Below are 27,452 nucleotides of genomic sequence, written 5' to 3'. Positions count from 1 at the left end.
AAATAATTATGACATACAACATGGACCAATAATACAATTATCCCTTAATTTTAAAAGGTGCACGTGTTGTTTCTAATTCTCTTATAGGATCGTGTAGACGTGCATGGAGATCAAACTATTGCACTACATTCCATATTAGCATTTGCAATTACTTTAATTTAATTTCTAGACCACAGAAAAAGCTCAGAATTTTGTTTTATAACGCTTAGGTCATTTTTTAGGTCTAACAACTTGTGTGGCACATCTTGTGTGGTACATTTTTGACAGTTCCACTTGCCCTCAATCTTGTTTCCCCCAGTTTTGATTGGTTTGGAGTTGAATATGATGTACTCAATTCAGTACTTCAAAGTATTATATCTTAAGTATTTTTATTTATAAGTAAGAAAATTTTATAAAAAGTGTAAGACGCCCCTAAGTATACCGAGAGTATACACAGAAACTATCAAAGCCAGCCCATATAAGAAAATACCCAAATAAACCCACAAGGAATAACCCTAAAACCCGAAGAAGCTCTCATCAAACACCCAAACTTGTCCCAAAAGCACCCAACCCAACAAATGCCCCAAAACCCACAAGAAAACCCGATCGACCCTCCCAAAAAATACACCCACAACCCAAAAAAACAAGAAAAAGAAACCCAAATACAAAGTAAACCTGAAATACAAAGAAAACCCAAAGAAACAAAATGCATTTGTTTAGCGTATATACTAACTTTCTTTCTTTCTATTGGAGTTCGATCCATAAGTATGCTCGGGGCTCAAGAGGCAAGTATACGAGGCGAAAGCTAATGATTGAGACTATCAAGTTTCTTGATGATCAGCCAAATAATTCTTTGAGATCAAGTGTAAATATCATCAAGTTTCTTCTCAAGTTTTTCCAGATAAATACTTTTTTTCTTTCTTTCTTTCTTTCTTTCTTTCTTTCTTTCTTTCAGATAAATACTTTCTATACGTTCATAACATCATATTACCAGCAACGTTACTTGAAAAAATAAAAAAAAAAAAAAAAAATAATCATAATTACCAGCAACATCAGGAAACAAATGCTAAGGAGTATAATGCTGTTTTCAAATAGTCTGATTTTTTTTATATAGTCCTTTTTTTTTAATTAGGAAAAAAAAAATAGCCTGTTCTGTAGAACGGACACTACAAAGCTCAAGCAAGCACCGTGAAGGCATAAACCATGTAGAGTACATTCCATTACACAAAGTTACAAACTCAAATAATATCATGAGAGCTATTTCTCAAACTGATGGTTGGATCATCCTCAATTTGAATATCATTAACTCAGATTGTCTTTAAATCACATTTTCCCAAGTAACATAATCAGACATCACAAAATAAATTAATGGGGAAAGGAGAACCAGAAAAGAAAATATAGTGTCGAAAGGTGAGCACTGGGTTGCACATGCCTTTAGAGCCAACGCGTCCATCAAGGTTTCACAATAACGTCTATCGCTATATGAAGCAACAACTTGCAAACAAAGAGGAAAACCACAATGACAGAATAATCCCTCTTATGGAGTGAAGTGGTCATTTCACTAAGCTCAACATAACTTTCTGGCTTTTATGTGCCAACGTCATGTATGCCTTGACAAGCTCCTCCTTAACCATGAAAAGTACAGAAGCTGCAAAAACACTCTGTACTATCTTAGTGCTCATTCCCTTGTAAAAGCCAGGCAATCCTTCATAGCGGATCATTTTAATAATTGCATCAAGAGTACCTGTGCTGCAAATATACCAGTTAAAACTTTGAACACCATTAGAAGTGACGGTTTCTTCATTTAAAATGTAGGAAGGAAAAAAATAAAATAAAAAATAAAAACTCTCTTAGAGTTGACACAACTCAAAAGGATAACTCATCTGTTAAATTCTGTCTCTCTTTTTTCCTTTTTCTTTTTTTTTTTTTTGGGGGGGGGGGGGGGGGGTGGGGGTGTGGTGGTTAAGTAATTTCTTCTTTTTTGTTTTCCCCAATAATCAAGATCATCTGTTGGTTTAGGTCACAGCAACTACAAAGTCGCAAACCTAACACAAGGAATCAAATGGAATCTCAATGAAACAGGAAATAATTGAGCACATTTAATATGACAACAAAATGCATAATTCGGTGTTAGGGAGATTGACATCTTGGGGAGCCTTCCTATAAAATTGTCATATACCATGTTGGAATATCACTCAACCCAAAAGCTCAATCATATGGGTTTGGACTCAACTATGCCATATTAACCACTCGCACATATAGCATCTTTCAAATATGGGTCTTAACCTTTTATATTCACACATGTATACTCAATAATCTCTCATTCACGTGTGAGTCATCACCACATCACTACTCTCCTCGAACAGAAGCTTTATCAATCTTGTGGGCTATCTCTATAATCACTTGTTTGAACTACGTAGAGCTTTATTCATGCCATGCACCTTTGCCCGCACTCCAACTGCAAAAGGGACCACTCTCATCCGCTATACCACACACTGCCACCATTGGCTATGACACCACTTGTTGGGAGATTTACACCTTTGAGTCTTTTTAGGGAGACAATAATATAACATATTGGGTCACCATTTAACCCAAAAGCTTAAGACCATGGGTTTTGAGCTTAACTATGCTATATTAACCACTTACACATAACATATTTCCAATGTGTGACTTAATATTTTATAGCTGGTACTGACCAAAAGAAAAGAAAAAAAAAAGTAAATTACAGAATCCCCCAGAGGTTTGATGACCTTTCAATGATCTCTCCTTGATTTGGGATATTACAAAAATCTTTCTTTCCATAGTGTAAGGGTAAACAGCATTAACAGGACATGTTTTCTATGATACTTAGCCTTATGTCAAAAAGAATCATTTTGAAGAGGACATTCATAACTTGAAGATAAAACTGACACTTTCACCTACTCGTTTCACTCAAAGAATGGCATATATGTTCTGCACAGATAAACTGATAAAAATAAGGGCATTTTTTGGAATTAGAAGGTACACTTAGCATGGATTCAACAGAACTATTAATGTCAGATGCAGTTTAACAAAGGTGTATGAACCATTTTCTAATGTTCATTCTGATGTATAGGGTTCATCACGTGTTGCTTCCCTTTCTGGTTTTCTCTGGTCTGTTACTTTTATTGATGATTATTCTCGCACTACTTAGGTGTACTTGTTGAAGGAAAAGGTGATGTTTCCTCGTGTTTTCAGACATTCCATAAGATGATTCGCACTCAATTCAATGCCACCATTAAGATTCTTTTTTCTTTTCTTTTTTTTGTAAGTTCCATTAAGATTCTTAAATCATATAACGGAGGAGAATATTGTTCTTGTGATTTACAATCATACCTTAGGGAGAACGGTATCATACATCAAACAACTTGCACTCAAACCCCACAAAAGAATGGTGTTGCTGAGCGAAAGAACTGTTAGCAGATATTGAATTGACAGCACACCAAGATGGCAAGATCTCCGGTTTATTAGGCAAGGAAACTTCTGCACCGTAATGTCCAAGGCAGTGTCTAACTAGGAAAGATTCTTAGGACTAACTAGGAAAGAAAATTGCGTCACTTTATAGAAAGATTTCTATCGATTATTTCTTTCCTTTGCTGTAAACTTGTGAAGTCATACCTGTTGTGTATATAAGGCCGTGTGCCTCTTCATTGTAATGGAACGGAGAAAAGATATCAATTCAGATCAAATTTCTATTTTGACATGGTATCAAAGCCCAAATTATTTTCGTAGTGTTCTCTCTGCTTGGCAGTCTCTTGGGTGTTTCTCGGAGGTTCTTGGAGGTTCTGTTTCTAGGTGTTCCTCAGAGGTTCTCGGCTGTTTCTAGGTGTTTCTCAGCTGGTTCTCGGCCTTTTGGTTGGCTGTCGGCCGTTCCTAGTGTGGTGCTTCTCTGTTTTTTTAAGGTTACTAGTTTGACCGTGTAGGTCGTGGTGGCTGATTCTTGGTATTTTTCTGGCCGGTTCTGTGGATTTTCTAGTGCGGGTCTTGTGCGTTGAACATATTCTGAGCATGGAGCTTTTGGTGCGGTGAACGTGGATGTTGCTTGGGTTTCTTTGTCAAGGATTGGTGCGATGAGCCTCATTCCTGCCTGAGGCTTATTTGGTGTGCCCTTCAGTACACGTGTCCTGTGGTGTGTACCTTTGTTGTGTTGTTTTTTTTCGGCAATTTATTTCTTGGGCTATCGCAGTTTTGTTATTCTGCTTTGTCAATTTTTTGGAAGTTAGTATGTCAGGCGAAAATTCTATTGTTCGTCTTAATGGCAAGAATTATGCCAGTTGGGAATTCCAATTCCGGATGTTTGTGAAAGGGAATGAATTATGGGGTCATTTGGATGGGTCTTCTACAGCTCCAATTGATTCCAAGGAACTTAGTTCATGGGAAGGCAAGGATGCCAAAATTGCTTCATGGCTGCTCAACTCTATTGTACCTCATATGGTCAACAATCTTCGTGGATTCACTACTGGTAAAGCGATGTGAGATTACCTTCGGTGAATTTATTTTCAAGATAATTATGCCTGCAAGTTTCAATTGGAGTTAGACATCAGAAACTATCGCCAGGGAAATCTGTCTATTGAGCAATTTTATTCGGGTTTTATTAATTTATGGAATGATTATTCTGGGTTGGTGCATTCTCAAGTTCCAAAAGCAACTTTAGCAACACTACAGGCGGTTCACTCTGAGAGCCAGCAAGCTCAATTCTTGATGAAGCTTCGGCCTGAGTTTGAAAGTGTACAAGCTGCGTTAATCAATCGTCAACATGTTCCATCTTTGGAGGTTTGCTTGGGTGAACTCTTGCATGAAGAGCAGCATCTCGTCTTACAGCTTGGCCTTGCACAAGACGCTAGTGGATCTAAGATGGTTAATATGGCATACGCTGCTCAAGGTAGAGGACAATCCAGAGCTCCGCCACAATGTTATCGTCGTAGGGAAATTGGGCACCTTGCAAAACATTGCAACAAGATATTCTGCAATTATTGTAAGGAGGGTCATCTCCTTAAGAATTGTCGTACCCGCCCTCCGAATCGCTCCACTTCTGCTTTCCATACTGTTGTTCAGTCCACTTTTGTGCCTACTTCTTCTGCACAGCCCGCTGTTTCGAGTTCTTCCTCCAACATTACTCCCGAGCAAGTTCAACAGATGATTGTGTCTGCCCTTTCTGCTCTTGGTCTCCAAGGTAAGAAACATCTTCTTACTTCTCCTTCGTTAATTGACTCTGCGGCTTCCAATCACATCACTGGCAGTCCAGCAGCTTTACATGATGTTCGTAAGTATGATGGTAAGCAGCATATTCAGATCGCCGATGGCAGTACTCTTCCTATTACAGCGGTTGGAAATCTGGGCTCTTCCTTTATTAATGTTTTTGTGTCTCCTGATTTATCTGCCAATCTCATTTCTGTTGGACAATTAGTAGAAGAAAATTGTTCTCTTCATTTTGATCGTTTTGGTTGTTCTGTGCAGGATCAAGTGTCGGGACAGGAGATAGCGAACAGGCCTAAAGTTGGACGCCTTTTTCCTCTTCAGTCATTTTCCATTCCTCGTTCAATTTTTGTTAGTTGTTCTGCTATTGCTAATAATAATAGCCAATTGTTGCATAAGAAATTGGGTCATCCCAACCCTGTAATTCTGACACATCTTATGAAACATGGTTATGTGCATAATACACATGAGTTTTCTTCATTGCCTTTTGATTGTACTCCTTGTAAACTTGGCAAAAGCAAATCTTTACCTTTTCCTTTGCAGGGTAGTCGTGCTTCTACCTGTTTTGAAATTATTCATTCTGATGTTTGGGGTATGAGTCCTATTATTTCTCATGCTCAATACAGGTATTTTGTGACATTTATTGACGATTACAGTCGTTTCACGTGGGTCTATTTTCTTCGTTCTAAAGCTGATGTGTTCTCAACCTTCCAAACTTTTTTTAACTATGTAGAAACCCAATTTTCTACCTGTATTAAGATCTTACGGGCTCCGATTTTGGGGGAGAATACATGGCTCATGCTTTTCAATCTTTTCTTCAATAGAAGGGTATTCTCTCTCAGCGTTTGTATCCTTACACTCCTCGATAGAATGGCGTTGCCGAGCGTAAGAATTGTCATCTTTTAGATGTTGTTCGTACTTTGATGCTTGAATCTTCTATTCCTTCTAGATTTTGGGTGGAAGCCTCCTCATATTCTCATTTGTTTGGTGTTCCTACTGATTATAATTCTCTGCACGTTTTTGGTTGCATTTGTTTTGTTCACTTACCTCCCATTGAATGTCACAAGCTTGCTGCGCAATTTGTTCAGTGTGCTTTTCTTGGCTATAGTACTTCTCATAAAGGGTTTGTGTGTTATGATGCGGATGCTAACAAGCTTCGTATTTCTCGCAATGTGATTTTCTTTGAAAATCAATATTTCTTTATGTCCCGTCTTGATCCTATCTTCCTCTATTTTGCTTCATTCTTTTGATGACGTGTCTAGTCTTCCTTCTCGTTGTAAGCTAGGTCTAGTGTATCAGCGACGTCGCCTACTGCCTCTTCCTTCCTCTGAACCACCACCTGATCCTGTCGTGCAAGCGCCCCGTCGGTCTACTAGGGTCTCCCGGCCCCCAGATTGGTATGGTTTTTCTTCTACTGCTCTTCAGGCTACTCTTGATACTACTTTTGTGCCTAAGTCTTATTCTCAAGCTTCTACTCGAGTGTTGGCGCCAAGCTACACAGGACGAACTTCAGGCTCTTCAGGACAATCACACTTGGGACATCATCCCTCGTCCTGCTGGCGTCAAGCTTATTGGGTGCAAATGGGTATACACCATCAAGCTATGTGCTAATGGCTCTATCGACAGATATAAAACTCGTCTGGTGGCTCTCGGGAATCAGGCTTGATTATGAGGAAACATTTGCTCCCGTAGCCAAAATGACTATTGTCCACACTATTATGGCCATTGTTGTTTCGAAAGGATGGTCGCTTCGCCAGATGGATGCGAAGAATGCATTTTTACATGGTGATCTAAAGGAAGAAATCTTTATGTCTCCTCCTAGCTTGTTTCCTTCTTCGTCGATTGAGGTTTGTCACTTAAACCGATCTCTATATGGTTTAAAGCATGCACTGCGGGCATGGTTTGAGAAGTTTCGTACTACTCTACTGGATTTCACTTTTACTCGGAGTCGATATACCTCCTCTCTATTTTTTCGCAAGACTGCCCTTGGGATTGTTATCATTCTTGTGTATGTCGATGATATTGTGATTACAGGATCTTATCTCCAGATAATTGAGCAGCTCCAACAGCGCCTCCAGTCTTCATTTCATATGAAAGATCTTGGTCCCCCGCAATATTTTCTTGGCCTTGAGGTTCAGCAGTGTCCGAATGGCATGCTATTACATCAACACAAGTATACCCAAGAACTTATTTCTTTAGCTGGCCTTCAAGACTGTAACTCGGTCCTCACACATATGGAGGTCAATTTGAAGCTGCATCAGGCGGATGGTGATTCCTTATCTGATTCTTCAATGTATAGGCAGTTGGTGGGCAGTTTGAATTATTTGACCATTACTTGTCCTAATATCTCGTTTGTTGTTTAGCAAGTCAATCAGTTTATGCAAGCTCCGTGTCAGACACATTTGGCCGCTGTCCGTCGTCTTCTTCGATACCTCAAAGGGACATCTAATCACAGTTTGTTCTTCCCTTCAGGGAATTCTTTACAGTTGACGGGTTTTAGTGATGTCGATTGGGCTGGTTGTGCGGATACTCGTCGTTCTGTTACAAGTTGGTGTATGTTTCTTGGTGATGCTCTCATTTATTGGAAGAGTAAAAAGCAGGCTTGTGTGTCGAAGTCATCCACAGAATCTGAATATAGGGCTATGTCGTCTGCCTGTTCTAAAATTGTATGGCTTCGCTGGTTGTAGGCGAACTTAGTGTTCCGCAGCTTACTCCTACTCCTCTTCATGCTAATAATATCAGTGCTATTCAGATTGCTGCCAATCCTATTTTTCATAAACGCACCAAACATGTGGAAATGGATTGTCATTCCATTCGTGAATCCCTTGCTCGACAGGAGATTACTCTTCCTCACATTTCCACTACACACCAAACCGCTGATGTTTTCACCAAGGCTCTTTCTCATCCTCGTCATCAGATTCTGATTGACAAATTGCTGCTTCTTGATCGCCCAGCATCAATTTGAGGGGGGATGGTTAGCAGATATTGAATTGACAGCACACCAAGATGGCAAGATCTCCGGTTTATTAGGCAAGGAAACTTCTGCACCGTGATGTCCAAGGCAATGTCTAACTAGGAAAGATTCTTGGGACTAACTAGGAAAGAAAATTGTGTCACTTTATCGAAAGATTTCTATCGATTATTTCTTTCCTTTGCTGTAAACTTGTAAAGTCATACCTGTTGTGTATATAAGGCCATGTGCCTCTTCATTGTAATGGAACGGAGAAAAGATATCAATTCAAATCAAATTTCTATTTTGACAAGAACCAACATCTCGTAGAGGTAACCCAGGCATTATCGATATCAATGCATGTTCCTAAGTCCTACTAGGTGATGCATTACTTACTACAATTTACAGCATATCTCACTCATTAATCAAATGCCATCAAGGGTCCTGAAATTTAAGACACCTACAGACGTTTTGTATCCATCCTTCTCTTCATCATTGTTTGTTGTTCCTCCCCGAGTTTTTGATTGTGTTTGCTTTGTCCATCTTCTTAGTTCCTCCCAGGGTAAATTGGATCCTAGAGGTCTTAAGTGTATATTCTCAAGGTGTGGGGTGACTACCAACCTTGGGAAATATTTGTATATGGTGATGAATTGATTTTTCTTGCTGGTGACTCCAGGTGCAATTGCTTTGATCCAGCTGCAGGAGGACATGAAAAAGCAACGCAGTGCAGAAGGAAACAATACTGAGGTAGAGCTCGAAGGATACCTGCAATCACATAAAAAATTGATGGTCGATTCCCTGTGGAAGCTTAATGTAGCTGATATTGAGGCCACTCTATCCCGTGTTTGTCAGATGTCTGTTTTTCTACTCTTGTTTTTGATAGTTGGCTGACACTGAAGTAGATACTAGGTTAATGTTTCAGGTAATCTATACATTGTTTACTTAGGTTCTTCAAGACAACAATGCCAAGAAAGAGGATCTCCGTGCCCAAGCAAAGGGGTTGAAAACTCTTGGAAAATCTTCAAGGTATTTTTTTTTTTTGGTGGCTTTTTCCACAATGGCCTGTGGTTTAATATCAACATTCTCACATTAGGTGGCCAACAGAAACTTTGGTATAAATAGTTTATCAGCCAATGGAAATGAAAATTGTGGTAGATAATGTGGTGTATAAATTGAATGGAAGTGAATCAAGCTATGATGCTTGCCCTCCTAGTCCGTCACCCAAATCTTCAAACCTTGAGGAGCCATCCTATTCCACATTTGCATTACAGGCACCTTTCTATCCCACTACTAAGTTCAGTAATTTTTTGGATTAATGCAACATACCACAGGTTTAATCCCAAGTGGGCCTGGGTTGTACTACTTATAACAAAAAATTGTCTAGGTTTTTCTCGTAGAATTTCACGAAATAACTTTCAACTTTCTAGTATCAGTGGATGTTTTGACAGACAAGAAAGCAATGAATGAAACCGACCTTGAAGCCATCTCCCACCTCAAATCTCGCATGGCTAGAGAACTTCCCTAACCCTCCTAACATACTTCCATATACCCACTCCATACGTCTCAAAAGGCTCGTTAGAACACCACCCACCCCACTCTCCACCAAGCCTCTCTCTAATGCACCTACCGCCATAACCATTTCCCTAAGAGAGCTCAATTGAATATCAAAAAGTTTCGGACCCCCAACCTCTCCTTCAGAGAATGAAGAACAAACCTTGGACCAACTTACCAGGAAATGGAATGAGGAGATGTTGGCAATGTGAGGAGAAAGAGAAAGATCCTCTTGGAAGAGGTGTGCACTTTTGATATCATTGAAGAAGAAAGGGCATTAGGCCATGAGGAGAGAATGAAGAAGGCAGAAGTTTTAAACGAGTTAGAGAGGTCCACTCTCATGGAGGAGGTGAGTTGGAAGCAAAAATCTAGGGTGTTGTAGTTAAGGGAGGATGATAAGTGTACGAAGTTTTTTCACAAAGTGGCCAACTCCAATAGGAGGAAGAACTACATTGGTTCCTTGTTGATCAATGGCACAGTTTCTACTAACCGGGTGGAAATAAGCGAGCACATTGTCCAGTTTTATAAAGAGTTGTATACCGAGCAATTCAAATGGCGGCCTTTGTTGGATGGTCTTTCTTTAGATTCTATTGGGGAGGCTGAGTCTATTTGCTTGGAGAGAGGATTTGAGGAAAGGGAGGTGTTGGAGGTAGTGAAAGAAATGAATGGTGACAAGGCGTAGGGCCCTGATAGTTTCTCTATGGCGTTCTTCCAAGCTTGCTGGGATGTGTTAAAAAAACACATTATGAAGGTCTTTTGTGACTTCCATGCTAGTGATAAATTCGAAAAATGAGCCTTAATGCTACATTCATTGCCCTCATTCCGAAGATTCCAAGGGTTATTGATCCCAAAGACTTTTGCCCAATTAACCTTGTGAGTGCCATTTACAAAATTATTGATATGATTTTGCAAACAACCTAAAGATGGTGTTGGAGAAGATTATATCTAAGTCGCAGAATGCCTTCATCTGGCTTAGGCAGATCATAGATCGTGTTCTTATTGTCAATGAATGGCTTGATAGTCAAATAAGATCTGGGGAGCCGGGTGTACTGTGCAAACTGGTCTTAGAAAAAGCATATGATCATGTTATAAAATTTTCTGATGTACATGTTGAGGGGGTATACTTTTGGGGGGAAGTGGTGCTTCTGGATAGCTCATTTTGAAGATTGCAAAAGGACGGCGGTGGAAATAAAGACCTTCAAAACTCTTGTCTTCTTCCGATTATATGTTTCTCTTGTATACTTCCTATGTACTTGGGTAGCGTTATTTTGCTCTTTATAAAATTTTGATTACTTAACAAAAAAAATAAAAATTCCAACCGAGCTCAAACAACAAATACTTGGGTCAACTCAGCTCGATTACAGCCCTACTTGCCTTGACTCACCTCTTCCAAATTGAAACCCAAAAAAAATTAATGCAAAGCATATGGAAGAGGACTTTTTACAAACACTGGATCATCCGAAGAGGAACACTAAAACAAAGCCTAGACGTCCATAAGTTTGATTATGTGATCAATCTTGGTTGATTTTAGTTGTTTTGCGTCATGAACTAAGTATTTTCTTATGTTAACGTCTTTTAATTTTTATGTAACAAGTCCTTTGACTTTTTAATTAGGCATGTGACCAATGTAGGACAGATTTAGAACCATTAGATTAGATTTGAATTAGTGGTTGTGATCGCTTCTTAGCTAGGGCAGCAACTTATTGTCTTATTTAAGAATTTTTTGAAGTTGTAACATCAGCTTTTTCCGGAAAATTGAATGAACTTTCGGCCTACAGTTGTGGTTTTTCTCTCTCTTTCGCTCAGGGATTGAGTTTGGGTGTTCTTGCTAATTTGATAGCTTAAACTAGCTCTCTTATTTCTCTTCTTAAACTCTCTTTTTCTCTCATGGATATTTGGAATTGCATCAATTGGTATCAGAACCAGGCTTTGATCCGAAGGAATTGACTGGGGATTTTGGGTATTTTCTCTAAGGATTTGCAAGATGCCGCCAAGGAGAAGGATTCATCCTCGTGGACCAGCTCATCCACCAAATCAGAGCAGCATTTGATCAACAACTAGTTGTCGGTATGATTGAAGATTTAAAAAGACAGATTGAAGCTTTAACCCAGCACATTGCACAAAGAGAGAATCCTTGTTAAGATGGCAACCAATATGAGGGGGATGACTATCAACATGAAGAGGAATTTGAAAATCCTTTCATGTGGACACTCCAGGGAGACCAGCACCTATTCCATTTGATGATAGGCGTTGGGATGGTGTATTTAAGGTGGAGATTCTTGAGTTCAACAGCGATCTAAATGCTGAAGGATTATTGATTGGTTGTCGGCTGTTGAAAGAGTGTTTGATCTGAAGAATGTAACAATCTATGATACCGATTTTGATGATGAAGATCTTGTGGAGGTAAGTTTCTTGTCATATAGGTCAAGAAACTGATAAAAATTGGGATCATATATCAAGTGTTTGATTAAACTCCTTACTTAGAAAATAGTACACAACTCAATATTGTCGATCAGAACATCCCAACACTTTCTGATGACACACCACAGAGAGTAGATTCTTTTAGCAGTACGTCTTCAGATATTCATGTTTTCAATTTCGAAGAGAAAGAAGTTCTTTTAACTAGTTTTGTCATCAAATTATTTACCTTCCATAATACACAAGATGAAGCAAGTTATGATCAAATTTGGAAAGGCTGTATTGGAACAGAATTAGTTCGACAAAATTGTTTGATCGTAGAAAGGTTTTTGATCCAAAGTGTGGAGGTCAGCTATATGAAGTGCAATGTTGAGTTTGCTTTCAAAACGGATTGTTCACATAATCCATTGAACCGAAACAACATGCAGAATTATTTGTCATCTACAAGATTTCGCACAAGTTTATTCAAACGAAGAAGTGATTTATTCTTTTGTGCTGGACATCCTAAGAAGAAGATAGTTGCATTTGTCTTTTCTAATTTGTTTAGTTTTCATGATTTTCTTATTCTTTTTTCTCCTTTTGACTAGGCGTTTCTCTTGTATACTTCTTTTGTACTTGGATTGCGCTTTTCGATTTTTAATGATATTTTGATTACTTATCAAAAAAAAAAAATCATAGGAGTCCATAGGTTTGATTATGTGATCAATCTTGGTTGATTACGGTTGTTGTTTGTGTCTTGAACTAAGTATTTTTTATGTGAAGTCTTTCAATTTTTATGTAACAAGTCATCTGACTTTTTAATTCGGCATGTGACCACTACAAGATAGATTTAGAACCATTAGATTAGATTTGAATTAGTGGTTGTGATCACCTCTTAGCTAGAGCAGCAACTTCTTGTACTGTTTAAGAGTTTTCTGAAGTTGTAACGGCAGCTTTTTCCAGATAATTGAATGAACTTTCGGCCTACGTTTTTGGTTTTTCTCTCCCTTTCGCTTAGGGATTGAGCTTGGGTGTTCTTGCTGATTTGATAGGTTAAAGTAGATCTCTGATTTCCCTTCTTAAACTCTTTTTTTCTCTATTTTATATTCGAAATTGCATCACAAACCAATGCGTAATATAAGTAAGCTCCAAAGAATATATACATGAAACTGATAATATGAAAAATCAAAATCACCCCGGTTTCCAGACTAACACATCTGGCAAAATTAGAAAATAAGTGTACTACCTGACAAAAGAAGATCAATCCATCATTCAAGTCTGGCAGATTATTTGATATGAGGACCAAGCTAGCAATTGCAAATGCTAAGAAGATAATAATGAGCATGAGGACAAGATGCTGATAAATTACAGAAAAAATGAAAACCTGAGTATCTTAATGAGATATTCCCACCAATCTCCTGCTTTGCTTGCAGCCTTGACTGCATAGGCATTCAAAGTGATAGAATCAAGAAGCTTTAAAAAGGAAATACATTATTGCAAAAGCATACTATGCTAGTCTGGATCCAAAGTAAAGAGCTTGACCAAAGAGCTAAACTTACGGAGTTGAAAATGTTCATGTAAAAATTTGAAGTTTTAATTGACACGCCTAATGGGCAGGTAAGTGACAAAATTAATGAGAGATCTGAAAATTTTGAGAGTTCTTATTTAATATGATATAAGATGATCTGATTGAAAAGTTAGGCTTTTCCCCTGAGCAAACTGTTTGTGAGCAACAGAGTAAGACAACAAAGCATACTAGTGGTTTACTTTACCTTGACAACTAATAAGGGGTAGGTTGAGACAGTTGCTCCCAGCTTTGCCAAGGCCCCCGATAGAAAAACCTTTTTCACAGGAGAAATAAAATTTAGTGGGTGAAATTCCTTTCTTTTTTTTTCTTTTTCTTTTTCTTTTTTTTTTTTGTGGGGGGGGGGGGGGGGGGGGCATAAATTCAATATCTTATTGCCATCAAAATGAATGTACAAGTGCTGAAAGAGATCTCATACCTCCAAAGCAGTTACGGTTTTTGATCCCTGCTTGTTTGCAGCACGCTTTGCCCTTAGATGCTTCAACAAGCTCTCGTAAATCATGAACTGAATTGAAGGATTGCACACCTGGTAACAGGATTATTCATTATACCAGAAGTAACTTAATAATGCATGCCGAGTTGATTCAGTTATCAATAAAGGCTAACCATGATAAGTGTTGGAACAATTCCTTTCCAGAATCCAGTAATTCCCGCCTCAGTATAAACCTCACGTGCCTAGCCAACAATGCATGCATACAGAAGAGATCAGACAACCAAATACAAAAGTAAATGCATAAAAAGAGAAAATAAAAACCAAAAGCACTAGCGCAGTGAGGGGCAGCTTAAAAAATGTAATAGGGTTAGAACTGGAGAATGAAAATGCAAGAGAGAGATTCCTCTAAAACTAGAAAGACAAACATAAACAACATATCCAACCAATCCTTCATTTTGACCGTTATATTTTTCAAATTATGAAGGAAAAAATTTATTACGTAGCATTTACACATCAGAATTCATTATTTAAATGCTTTCCAGAACAGCTTCATGTCAAAGATATGGTCGATAGCAAGCTGACAATATTTTTTTTCTTTTGATAAGTAATAAAATTCAGTAAAAAGAGCAGAAGGGTGCAACCCTAACACACAGAAAGTATACAAAAGTGCATCTAAACAGAGGAAACAAAAGAACATGAATGTAAAAACTCAGCGAATAATACGACTCGGGCTATGCGCCGAGTCGTATTGTGGTTTATGAGACAACTCTCTTGATTTGACACATCTCAAGCCAAGCCAACCTAAGCTCCAAAATATGGATCCCCAAGAAGTTTTCAACATCAACGTGTTCATTGTACTCCACTGGATTGAAACCTGCATGCTTCAATGTTAATTTTACTGGGTAATCCACTTACTTCAACTGTGTTCAACCTGTATTCACCATGCATGCAATTCAATTAATCTAATCTATGTGTCAGTAAGTTGATTTTTTGGAAATTTAGGCCCTGGCCCACATTGATGTTCAATTAAATCCAAACGGAAGAGTTAACAGCATGTACAGAGTCATCTGAGTATCAATCTGAGATTTGTTTGAGCATTTATAAGCCCTTATTCATCACTGATCTATTTAAGTGAACAAAGTTAGGATGCATGGATATCAGGCTGAGAGCTTGGAAGTGACTGTAGAGCTTGCAAGAAAGAGAGATTGTGAGAGGAACTCCATTCCCAGTGGTGGTATTTAGCAAATAATACTTAAATAAGCAACTACTCCTCCAGTTTACTATATGACCACAACAAAATCTGCATACTTAATACTGAAACTTTAGCCAATCCAAAATAAATTACTTCAGCACTAGCAGAGATAATATTAACATCATTTGGCATATTTGAAGGGTGTTCTCAAGGGTCAAATCATGCAAAAACAACGATAAATTCAAAAAGATAAGTCAACTTGCAACCAAACCAAAAAAAGGAGAAAATGTGAAGGAAGAATCAACCGCATGCAGAGTTCCATAAGGACGAGGTTTTTCTGAATCAAGTTCAGCCAATTTCTCTTGCAAAGTTGAATCTATCAAACTTCTTTCAGAATCTTCCCTCAATAAAGCCTCCCTCCTTTCCTCCATAATCTTTCTTTGAGCTTGAGTGTGTGTCTAAAACAAATATTAAAGTGGGCAAAACAAGAGAGAGTCATGCAGCAGTCTTTATCGCATTTTCAAGCATATATAAAGTGCTTATAATGGGAAGGAATCCAAAATTTTTAATGAAAGCATTTGAAGGCCATCATGAATTATAGAGAAGCACTCAATTTCAGCAAAATGCTCTATATATCCATCAATAAATAATATGCATATACACACATATGTATGTCCATATATATGTAGATCCATCAATACATATGTATGACCACATATTTGTAGATACAAACATTCACGTATCCATATTGCGTCCGTGTATGTGTCTCTGTGTCTTGTGTGTTTAAGTTGTTACAAAGCAGTCCAACAATGAATTACACTAGACATTTAGACCCCCTTCACGTGCAAGACTGCTTAATAACCATGAATCAAAGAAAGCAAAACAAAAGAAATCAGAAAATGCAGATTTCCATAATTCAAACAGAAGACCTATGGGTTGAACCAGGCTATGTGACACACAAAAGCACACCTGAATATATATTGAATCTCTGGTAGACACAATATATGTAGCAGGCTTGAATAGAGGTTTTGGATTTTGCACCAAAACTGTCCTAATTAAATACCTTAATCACCCAATCACTGAAGTGAGAGAAAACATCAATAGCCATTTGTTGAAATCATCAGGCAAAAGTTTCGAAGATGCAGACACATTTTGTTTCTTCCAGAAGTAAAGTTGAAACAAAGCAATGATAGATAAATGCAAATGGTTGTGAGCAGCATGACCATGGTTAAACAATTAAATTGCTTATCTAAATCTTTGATTACTAAATGAGCCATGCAGTGAAATAGAGTTAAATTTTTTAATAACTAAATGCAACCCCCTTTGATAAGGATTAAACTAAAAGCATTAAAAACTGAAATTGAAGTCATATGAACCACTAGTATTTGTGCATTTGAAAAGGCAAATGCACCTGCATACGAGTCACAAGAACCCAAATAGGATTTGTGAACAACACGTTCAAGGAGCTGCAAGATAAGAGATATCTAAAAGTTATTTTTCAAAGTAAAACTGAGTCGTAATAAATAAGAAAGCAGGACTACCTCTACCTGTTCACAGTAAATCCTAACTTCAACTATCACTCATGTGATAGCCAAAGAGGCACTGATTAACCCCAAGTCATGTCTCAACAAAGCTCTCACATGAACCTCCAAACTCACTCAATACATAATTACTTTGAAAACAAAGTAATGTTAAAGGCTATTTATGTGTTGATGCCATAAGAATGGATTCTTTACCCAGCAATAGCAGCTACAACAAGCCAAGAGAACATGCCAACAGTACCATCCCCACGCCCTTTGTCTCTACGGGCAGCTGCAACGGCCTCCGCCCTGTTTTTGAAAACCTGATAAAAATAGTAATAAATTCCCTGGCAGCACAAGAAGGAATTAGTTAGATCAAGGCAGAAGAATCAAGTATCAGAGACAAACTGATTAATTAACAGACAGAGATACCATTTAGAAGTGCTGATAAACGTATGAGTAGGTCAACCACAATGCTTGTTTTGCATGGTCTGTGCCATGGTAAAAATGAGGAAATATGAAGGAATATCAGTTATCTTTTTTGGCAGGTTAACACCATTCATATGGATGTAGACAGAGATGTAAGACACAAGTTTGCAATAACTTACCAACAACCAGACAAGAAACATGACTATACTAGCACAGGGACCAGTGCTAGAGGAGTTAGGATAAACTGTGAAAAATCTCAGCCATGAATACTAGAATATTCAAATTAGGGTAGCAATCCTCTAACCATCTTAATTCCATATTATATCTATATCATGTATGGGGCACATGGGAAGAATATAACTAGTTTTAACAGCCTTCATGGCTTGAATTAATTCCTTCTCATTATTCTTTGCTTGCAGGAGTTACTCAAAGGAGCACGCCCACCCAAATTTGCATTATTAGGCACATCCTTACTGCAGGAGGAGAAGAGATGACTAAGTTACATAGGAATACGGCAATGACAACAGCATGTCATATAGGCCTTCTCTTCTGGTGGGAAGGTTGACAACTAGAATATATGTTTTGTGAAATATGAACTTCTAGAACTGGCTCTTAAACTGCATGCTGCTCCTTGAGTAGGTTACTTAGGGTAGTTCATCCTTAATATAACTCCTCACTTTCTTAAACCATAATGATTTCATGGCTACCTCAGCCTACTTGTTGCAGCTAGGAAAAGTGAAAAGCTACTTAACTTTTAGTCAATCAATATGCAGAGTTTTAGCGCTGGTTCTAGGCCCTTGCTTGTTGGGTTACAAAAGAGCACGAATAATCTGTTGTAACAGTTAACATGGTAGGTAAGGCGGAAAAAGAAGGGCAAGATGGTCCACGAAATAGATTCCGACATCCCACTTGCTCAATTGTTTGGAACTGAAGAAAATAGCCTTTTTTGGTAATCAAAAGAAGTTTCAATTCAATTTTCCATTCATATCATTTGGGTTTAATAATGTGACGCAGACTAAAAGAAGTTCATGAAAGGTCGAAGTTCATCAAAATATGGTCTAATTTTTTATGCAGGGCCTCATGGGTACTCTCCATAAGCTATATTAGCTATTACTGAGTCTTATTCTTATCTTTCTTTGTACTGAAAAGTTGTTGGTTTATTTTAGTTTATTTAATTTATGAGTCATGAGTATTTTTGTAATTTTTAGATTTCGAATATGAGTTGTAGTTCCGATCCATTGGGTCTTATAAGGGCTTTGTTAAGTCATTAGGTTTTATTAGTGGGTCTTAGTTGTAATAGTTTGGGCTTAGTAGTCAAGCTGATGGATTTGTCCAATTAGGGTTAGTGATGCGAAATGGGTTTAGTCATTAGTCCATTAAAGTGTCTTTTGCAATCCGATGGAATAAAATTTATGAGAAACTATTTATCTTCTCTTCCTTTCTAACCCTGCCCCCCTTTCTTTCTCTCTCTTCCCCTGGCTCCTTCTCTCTTCTTCCCCTGGCTTCTCTATATCTGGCTTCTTCTTTCTCTTCTCTCTCCCTACTTTTAGCTTCTTTCCCCTACTTTCCCTACTTTCACCGTGTGAGTTTTGTGTTTATTGTTTGTCCCGCATTAGTTAGGATTGCTAGAGGTCTATATACACTCAAGTATTACTTTGTATTCGATGAAAAACAAGTTCTATGAGAATTTTGCAGTAATTTTTTTTATGAATAATAATTTATTAGAAAAAGAGGAAAGCTCACGTACACGAAAGTATATAAGAGAAGCAACCACCCTACAGGGGTCAAAAATCTAAAAAAGTTAACAAAATAAGAAGACACCCAAAAAGGAGGATTTTAGTTGAAGACTAAAATCACACCAAACTCGCGGTCCTCAAAAAGACGTCGATTTCTTTCTCTCAAAATGCTCTGATAGGAACTATATTTGGCAAGTAACGGCTACTGTCAATTAGGGTTCCAGATTATCAATTAGGGTTTTGGATTATCAATTAGGGTTTCACCAAGGCAGACGGCTGTCCAATAAGGGAAGTAGCAGCTGGCGCCAATCCTGCCCAGCCTCCAACGGCTATTTCCCCCTTAAACCTATTTTCAGTATGGCAAGACAATAATTTTATTTCCTTTCCTTGTAATGTTATTTCCTTTCCTTGTTTACCCAAATAAGTTAAGCCTATAAGTGTAACCTGAATCCACGAGATGATTATCAAGAAAATTATCAATAACAAGTCCTTTTGAGTTCCCCAATTTTTGGGTTCTTATCATTTTGGTATCAGAGCAATTCTGATCCAGTGTATGGTCCATACACGCAAGCAGAAACAGCAGAGAATGGATCCAGATCTTCTCACTCGTTTCATGGAGCGATCGGAGCAGCACATGAAGGAAATGACGGAAGCCATGGCCGCACTCCATCAGAAGTATGATAGTCTGTCCACCAGCGTGCAACGAATGGAAGCCGAATCCAGCAACGGCCGAACTAACGGGGGTGTCCACGGTGGTGCTCCACCGCCTCCTCCACACAACCATGCACCGGAAGACGATTCCGGTATCGGGCATAACCACAACCAGCGACGTGGTGACAACTCCATCCACACTCGGGCCGTACGCCTCGACTTCCCTCGATTCGATGGCGGTGATCCGTCGGGATGGCTCTACAGGGCAGAGCAGTTCTTTGAATACCACCAAACCCAGGCTACCCAACAGATTCAGATTGCTTCCTTTCATTTGGAAGGAGACGCCCTTCAATGGTACCGATGGGTGATGACGGCCAATCCCTTGGCGACGTGGCCAGAATTCTCCCGGGCCCTTTTAACCCGATTCGGACCAACGGAGTATGACGACTCCGCGGAAGCTCTGGCGAAATTGCAGCAGGTAGGCAGTATCCGGGAATACCAAAACGAGTTTGAGAAGCTAGCCACTCAGGTCTCGGGTTTGAGCGAGCAGTTCCTAATCAGCTGCTTTATCGGTGGGCTAAAGGAAGAAATCCGTCTGAACGTCAAAATGTTTAGACCCACGTCTCTCTCCTCGACCATCGGCCTCGCCCGATTACAAGAGGAAAGGCAGACCCGCAAGCCACAACCCAAAAATTCCATCAAACCCATCACCAGTTCTGTGGTTCCAGCAACACCGAAAATTCCCCCGGTCAAGCGACTGACCCCTGCTGAAGCCGCCGAAAGACGACGCAAGAACCTGTGCTACAATTGTGATGAACGTTGGGAAGCTGGCCACAGGTGCAAACAGAAAACTTTATTTCTCATCGAAGGCGAGGAGACGACGGCAGAGGATGCAGACGACGTGTTTGAGGATGCCGAACCAGCCGAGGTATTGGAGATATCAGTTGCAGCCCTGGCGGGTGAAACAACCCCACAAACCATGCGGGTCACGCTGTACATCAAGCGACAACCACTCACGGCACTAGTCGACTCCGGAAGCACACACAATTTCCTGCACCCACGGGTGATGCGACGCCTCCTCTGCCAAATTGATGTTGATGCGGTGCTGGAGGTCCGGATTGCAGATGGAGGCAGATTGAGAAGCACTGGGTGTTGTCCAAGGGTACTGGTGCGATTACAACAGTTGTCTTTTTCGGCTGATTTCTACATCTTGCCACTCGGGGGTTGCGACATGGTGTTGGGCGCTCAATGGCTTCGCACCTTGGGGCCCATCCTCTGGGACTTTTCGGAACTAAGCATGGTGTTCACAGTGGCAAACCAGCGGTACAAAATCATGGGCAACAGGAGCCAGCCCGTCCATGAGGTAGGAATTCGTTGTATGGAGCAAGTATGGAAAAAGGAGAGCCCGGTAAGCAGCCTGCTGATCCAACCACGATGGGTCCAGGACACCGAACTTGTGTCGATCACCGCCTCAAACCAGCCAGTCTTACCCCAGTTGCACCAGCTCCTAGATCGATTCAGCCACCTGTTTGCTGAGCCCACGGCGCTGCCTCCACAGCGTTCACATGATCATCAAATCCCATTGTTACCGGACAGTGCTCCTACCAATGTACGTCCCTACCGGTATGCCCAAATTCAGAAAGATGAGATTGAACGGACAGTCAAGGCACTACTCGAAACCGGGCTAATCCGACCAAGCCACAGCCCCTACTCTTCTCCGGTCTTACTTGTGCGCAAGAAGGACGGAACTTGGCGAATGTGTGTCGATTACCGGGCACTCAACCAGATCACCGTCAAAGATAAGTTCCCCATTCCGGTGATCGACGAGCTCCTAGATGAATTGCATGGTGCATGTTATTTTTCTAAACTCGACCTACGGTCCGGTTACCATCAAATTCAAGTGCACGAAACGGATATTCCAAAAACAGCCTTTCGAACACATGATGGTCATTACGAGTTCTTGGTCATGCCCTTCGGTCTCACCAATGCACCCTCCACCTTCCAACATCTGATGAACGAGGTATTTCGCCCCTTCTTGCGTAAATTCATTTTGGTTTTTCTGGATGATATACTGGCCCATCTTCATCATCTCGAGACCACGCTATTACAACTTCAGAAACATCAACTCTTCGTCAAACGATCCAAATGCTCGTTTGGGGTAGAACAGGTGGAGTACCTCGGCCATATTATCTCCAAAGAGGGAGTTGCTGCCGATCCCGCAAAAATCAGTAGTATGCTTGACTGGCCCATCCCAAAAACTATCACGGGATTGCGAGGATTTCTCGGCCTCACGGGCTACTACCGAAAGTTCGTCCGAGATTATGGAAAAATCTGCAGGCCTCTCAACGCCTTACTAAAAAAGGGCAATTTTGTGTGGAACTCGGGAGCCGAAGAAGCGTTCAACGCCCTCAAGGAGGCGATGACCACCACTCCCGTCCTTGCCCTACCGGATTTCTCCAAGCCGTTCGTGATCGAAAGTGACGCCTGTGGTAACGGCATTGGGGCGGTGCTGATGCAGTCCAACCGGCCCATTGCTTTCACAAGCAAGGCATTGGCACCTCGCCATCTTGGGCTCTCCACCTACGAGAAGGAAATGACGGCCATCATCCATGCGGTCACTAAATGGCGTACTTATCTTGTTGGCCGCCATTTCATTATCAAGACCGATCACCAAAGTCTCAAACACTTTTTGGATGCCCGTGCCTCTACTCCAGCGCAACAAAAATGGCTCACAAAGCTCCTTGGGTATGACTACACCATCTTGTACAAAAGGGGGATCGAAAATCGGGTAGCGGATGCCTTATCCCGACAGCAGGAGGAAACGGCCTCTCTATCGGCCATCTCATACGCACACTTGGACTGGCTGGACCGTATGAAGACAGAATTGAAGCAAGATCCTTGGATACAAGCCAAGATCGGTAAGTTGCAGCACGACCACTTTCTGGCCAAACACTATTCAGTGCAGGATGGACTGTTGCAGTATGATCACCGTCTCGTCATCAGCCCGGAGTCTCCTTGGCGGACTGTTATCCTCGATGAGCTCCATGCTAGCCCTGCCGCGGGCCATTCCGGCTACTTAAAAACAGTGCAGCGGGTAAACAAACTTTTCTACTGGCCCCATATGCGACCAGACATCCGCACATACATTGCGGAGTGTGAAGTATGCCAACGACACAAGTACGAGACCTTGTCCCCAGCCGGGCTGCTGCAGCCGCTACCAGTGCCGGATCACATATGGTCGGAACTATCCATGGATTTCATTGATGCTCTTCCCAACTCCCGCGGTTATACTGTGATCATGGTGGTCGTTGATCGACTCTCTAAGGCAGCCCACTTTGTGGCCCTTAAGCACCCTTATACGGCGACATCCGTGGCACGAGCGTTCATGGATAACATCATCAAACTCCATGGGCTTCCAAAATCAATCGTATCCGACCGCGACCGAATATTCACTAGCAAATTCTGGCAGGAACTCTTCCACTTGCAGGGTACTAAGCTGAAACTCAGTTCCGGTTACCACCCCCAAACCGATGGGCAAACGGAGGTAGTAAATCGTTGCCTTGAAACCTACTTACGATGCTTTGTTAGTACACAGCCCAAGCAGTGGGTCCAGTGGCTGTCATGGGCAGAATATTGGTACAATACCTCCTATCACACGACGACGAAGATGACACCATTCGAGGCTGTTTTCGGGCGACCTCCTCCGAACATGGTGAGCTATGATGCCGGCACCACCACGGTGGCCCAAGTGGACGATGCCTTAACATCCCGGGACAGCATCCTTCGAGCTCTCAAGCAGCACCTCACCGAAGCTCAAAACCGCATGAAAGAGCAAGCGGATCAACACCGAACAGAACGAGAATTTGCCGAAGGTGACATGGTGTTCCTTCGCCTCCAGCCATATCGCCAAAACTCAATCGCCACCCGCTGATCCATGAAGCTGGCCCCTCGGTTTTATGGCCCTTTCCGCATCCTCAACCGCGTCGGCAAGGTGGCTTATCGCCTGGAACTTCCCGCAGACTCGGCTGTCCACCCTGTGTTCCATGTTTCATGTCTCAAGAAAGTCATAGGTCGCACTAACGTTCCAGCTCAAGCCTTGCCCACCTTCGATGACCAGGGGACATTGCAGGTATCACCCTATCGCATCCTCGACCGACGCCAAGTCCGCAAGCGTGGTCGTACTATCACTCAGATTCTAGTCCAATGGACCAATTTACCCCCGGAAGATGCCACGTGGGAGGAGGCTCATTCCATCCAAGAGCGGTTTCCTAATTTTCAACCTTGAGGACAAGGTTGATTTTAAGAGGGCGGGAATGATAGGAACTATATTTGGCAAGTAACGGCTACTGTCAATTAGGGTTCCAGATTATCAATTAGGGTTTTGGATTATCAATTAGGGTTTCACCAAGGCAGACGGCTGTCCAATAAGGGAAGTAGCAGCTGGCGCCAATCCTGCCCAGCCTCCAACGGCTATTTCCCCCTTAAACCTATTTTCAGTATGGCAAGACAATAAGTTTATTTCCTTTCCTTGTAATGTTATTTCCTTTCCTTGTTTACCCAAATAAGTTAAGCCTATAAGTGTAACCTGAATCCACGAGATGATTATCAAGAAAATTATCAATAACAAGTCCTTTTGAGTTCCCCAATTTTTGGGTTCTTATCATGCTCCACAGAAGTAAAGTAAGGAAAACTTTTCATATGGCATCTTTTAATTGTCCACGTCCTATCGTCTCCAACATTGAAGCAGCTCTACAATATTGCTAAGCATGACTCACAAGACTTCAAATAAAATTAGAACCAAATGCCATATCTCGCTAGTAAATTCGCAATGGATGAGGACGTGGTTTACGATCTCCTCGCTCTTCTGGCAAAGACAACACCAATTGACAAGGGTAAGCCCTCGCCTCCTAAGGTTATCAATCGTAAGAATTTTACCCAAAGTCGTCATCCAAGTGCAGAGAGCAATACAAGGTAGAGCCTTCACCTTCCAAATGCGCTTCTAAGGAAAAGGGGAAAACTCGGTAGACTGCAAAGAATAGTAAAAGGCTTTCACTTCAAACCTATGATTATGAGCTAGGGAACACAACATTTTATCTATCTCACTTGGACAGGTTTTCGAAGACTATAAAAGATTGTGGAATGCAACTAGGGACTCAAGCTTCCAATCCTGTACCGCCCTAAGAAAGCTCGGGTTCCAATGGGTAATGGAGTAGTCCATGTAATCCGACCCTAAAACCTCTTTATCCCGGGCTATAGAATAGAGTTATAGGAATAAGGACTTAAGGGACGCTTCTCGGCACCACACATCCTACTAGAACCGAAGGCAACATCCATCCCCTACTCTGTAAGAGACCAAGTTCGAGATAGACCCCCAACCATTCTGATATCCCTCCAAAGACCCACCCTATATGGCGCTCGAGTTTCCTCAAAACACCAGCCCCCTCTCTGTATCTCATACTTCTCCACAACCACCTATCTCCATAAGGAATTCTCTTCTTGTGCAAATCTACAAAGCCATTTACCCAACAAAGCTTTATTAAATAACATGAGGTTTTTCACACTCAACCCTCCTCTAGGAAGTGGGGAGCAAATCGTCTTCCATTTCACAATATGGAGCTTACGCTCTCCATCAAAACCATCCCAAAGAAAGTCCCTATGGATACACTTCTTCTAGCTATACCAGCTGGCAAGTGGAAAAGAAACAAGTACTACATAGGTAAGCTGAAAAGTGTGCTCTTGATAAGGGTTAGTTGTCCTCCCGAACAAATAGATTTTCTTCCAACTAGTTATTCTTTTTTCCAATTTCTCAAATTACCCCATCCCAAATAGCTTTACACTTGAAAGGAGCACCCAAGGGGAGACCCAGATATTTCAGTGGCAGGGAAGAAATACTACAGCTCAGAATGTCAGCCAATTCTTCCTAATTCGGTACACAGCCCAACCGCAACTAATTCTAACTTCCAAAGGTTTATCTTCAACCCCGAAATAGCCTCAAAACACAGGAGATGTGATCCAGATTAAGAATCTAGCCCCGATCTGCATCACACATAATAAAAGTGTCATATGCAAAAAGAAGGTGAGAGATCTCCAAAGAGGGTATGTTATGGAGATCGACATGGAATCCAGATATCCCCCACATGTAGCTCTAGACAGCATCCTACTAAGAGCCTCCATGACAATCACAAATAGGACCAAGACATCCTAGAAGATAGGAAAGGAACTCCCATTTGACATGATCATAGGCTTTTTCCAAATCCAGTTTGCACAACACACCAGGAATTCCATATTTCAATCTGCTTTCCAGACATTTATCGGCTATAAGAACTGAATCTAGAATTTATCTCCCCCTATAAAAGCATTCTTGATTATTAGAAATGATCGAACCCAACATCTGCCTCATTCTAATAGCCAGAACCTTAGCCACAATCTTATAAACACTCCCCACCAGGCTAATTGGTCTACAATCCCTTACTTCCAACCAGCCAATCTTTTTAGGGATAAGGGCGATGAAAGTAGCATTTAGGCTCTTCTCGAACAAACCATGATCATACCTAATTTAAGTTGTTCGTAATCCAGGGATAGGATATCCCTGACCCGCTCCAATTCGACCCATCTTACCGGTTCTCTCAGTTCAAGCCAGCCAGTTTAGACAGGGTTCGATTCCTTTTTGGCCGGTTCAAGAGTCTTTCTGCCGGTTCTGGTTCGGTTTTGGCATATTTCAGCCGATTCATGTCAGATTTATGGTTGTTCCCCCAGTTCTGTTCATTTATGCAATTCTTTGGTTGTTTTGATTCTTTTTGGAGCTGTTACAAATCTAAAAACCACTAACGTAACCTAAATACCTCCCTCACTACCTTGAAGTCATCATGATTCTGGTCATATAAATATAATCACATGTCTGCCAGCTAGCAACAACATTCTTTAGAATATCCCAGATATGCGACTACTTGCCTCTCCCGCCCTTCTCTATTCCTAAAGAAATGTCACCAATAATAACATTCTTCTGGAGAAGCATTTAGTTATTGCAACAGTACCAGCTGGAGATTTAATCCTGGTATCCAGGATGGAGACATTTTTCTATGATGGTATAAATTTGCCATTTAAACTAACTAAAGAGGCGCACACGTAATTCTAGCAATACATCATCTGCCCAACTAAACTTAAATTCTGAATTTGTCGTTTAGGCATTCATTTCTGGTATTTAGCAATACAGGAGTAAGAGGCAATGAAAAAGATAAGATGCAGTAATTGATTCTAAAAGAAAAGAAAAAGGGCCAACCTGTGAAGCAGCAGTTCCAAGCAGAGACGGTTTAAGGCCACTATAAAGTCCACCCCAACCTTCGGTTCTTATGACCTGATATCACCCAAACAAGCAAAAAAGGGAGAGAAGGGTGAATTTTCTGCCCTTTTCTCTCTGGAAGAAAATAAATGAAGAGGATTGAAAAGAAAATATAAAAGAAACCTGGAGAATTTGAAGAAGAGCGCCAGTGGCAGGAGCAGCTGCATGGCTTTTGGAAGTGAGCGAACTCCCATCGGAATTACGTGACCCTTTCTTGGCCACTCTCTCAGTTTGTTGACGCGTATTCACCTGCAAACAGTATATCCACCAGACGAATTGGAAAGGAAAAGGCTGTACTGCATAATATGAGAGAGCTGTGGGAGTGGATTATGAACCGTTTGCAGGGGATAAGTAATGATCTGAGCAATGATACCACCTCCCGCTCCCGCCAGCCCATTCGCAACTGCGTTCGACATGATTTGTATTCTTTCTTCTAACCCGGGAGTTTTCTTGTACTTAACATTAACATTCCAATA

General features: G+C 40.8%; 1 protein-coding gene across 2 annotated transcripts; it reads right to left on the bottom strand.

Moving 5' to 3' along the window:
- Positions 1–1,209: 1,209 nt before the first annotated feature.
- LOC133870493 (peroxisomal nicotinamide adenine dinucleotide carrier-like) lies at positions 1,210–27,452 on the bottom strand. Of its 2 annotated transcripts, none has more exons than XM_062307641.1 (11): positions 27,312–27,452; positions 27,100–27,225; positions 26,917–26,991; positions 17,038–17,168; positions 16,713–16,767; positions 15,607–15,759; positions 14,283–14,351; positions 14,095–14,202; positions 13,864–13,932; positions 13,476–13,530; positions 1,210–1,723 (listed from the first exon to the last, which is right to left on the bottom strand). In XM_062307641.1, the coding sequence occupies exons 1-11, from the start codon at positions 27,390–27,392 to the stop codon at positions 1,533–1,535; spliced, it is 1,113 nt and encodes a 370-aa protein (XP_062163625.1). In that variant the 5' UTR covers positions 27,393–27,452; the 3' UTR covers positions 1,210–1,532. The 2 variants fall into 2 exon arrangements, with proteins under 2 accessions (XP_062163625.1, XP_062163626.1); XM_062307642.1 differs by having other exon boundaries at positions 1,551–1,728.

This window comes from Alnus glutinosa, chromosome 6 (genome assembly GCF_958979055.1).
Source record: "Alnus glutinosa chromosome 6, dhAlnGlut1.1, whole genome shotgun sequence".
Taxonomy (NCBI): domain Eukaryota; kingdom Viridiplantae; phylum Streptophyta; class Magnoliopsida; order Fagales; family Betulaceae; genus Alnus; species Alnus glutinosa.
The sequence above is the reverse complement of the archived record's forward strand: the minus strand, read 5'-3'. Positions and strand labels throughout refer to the sequence as shown.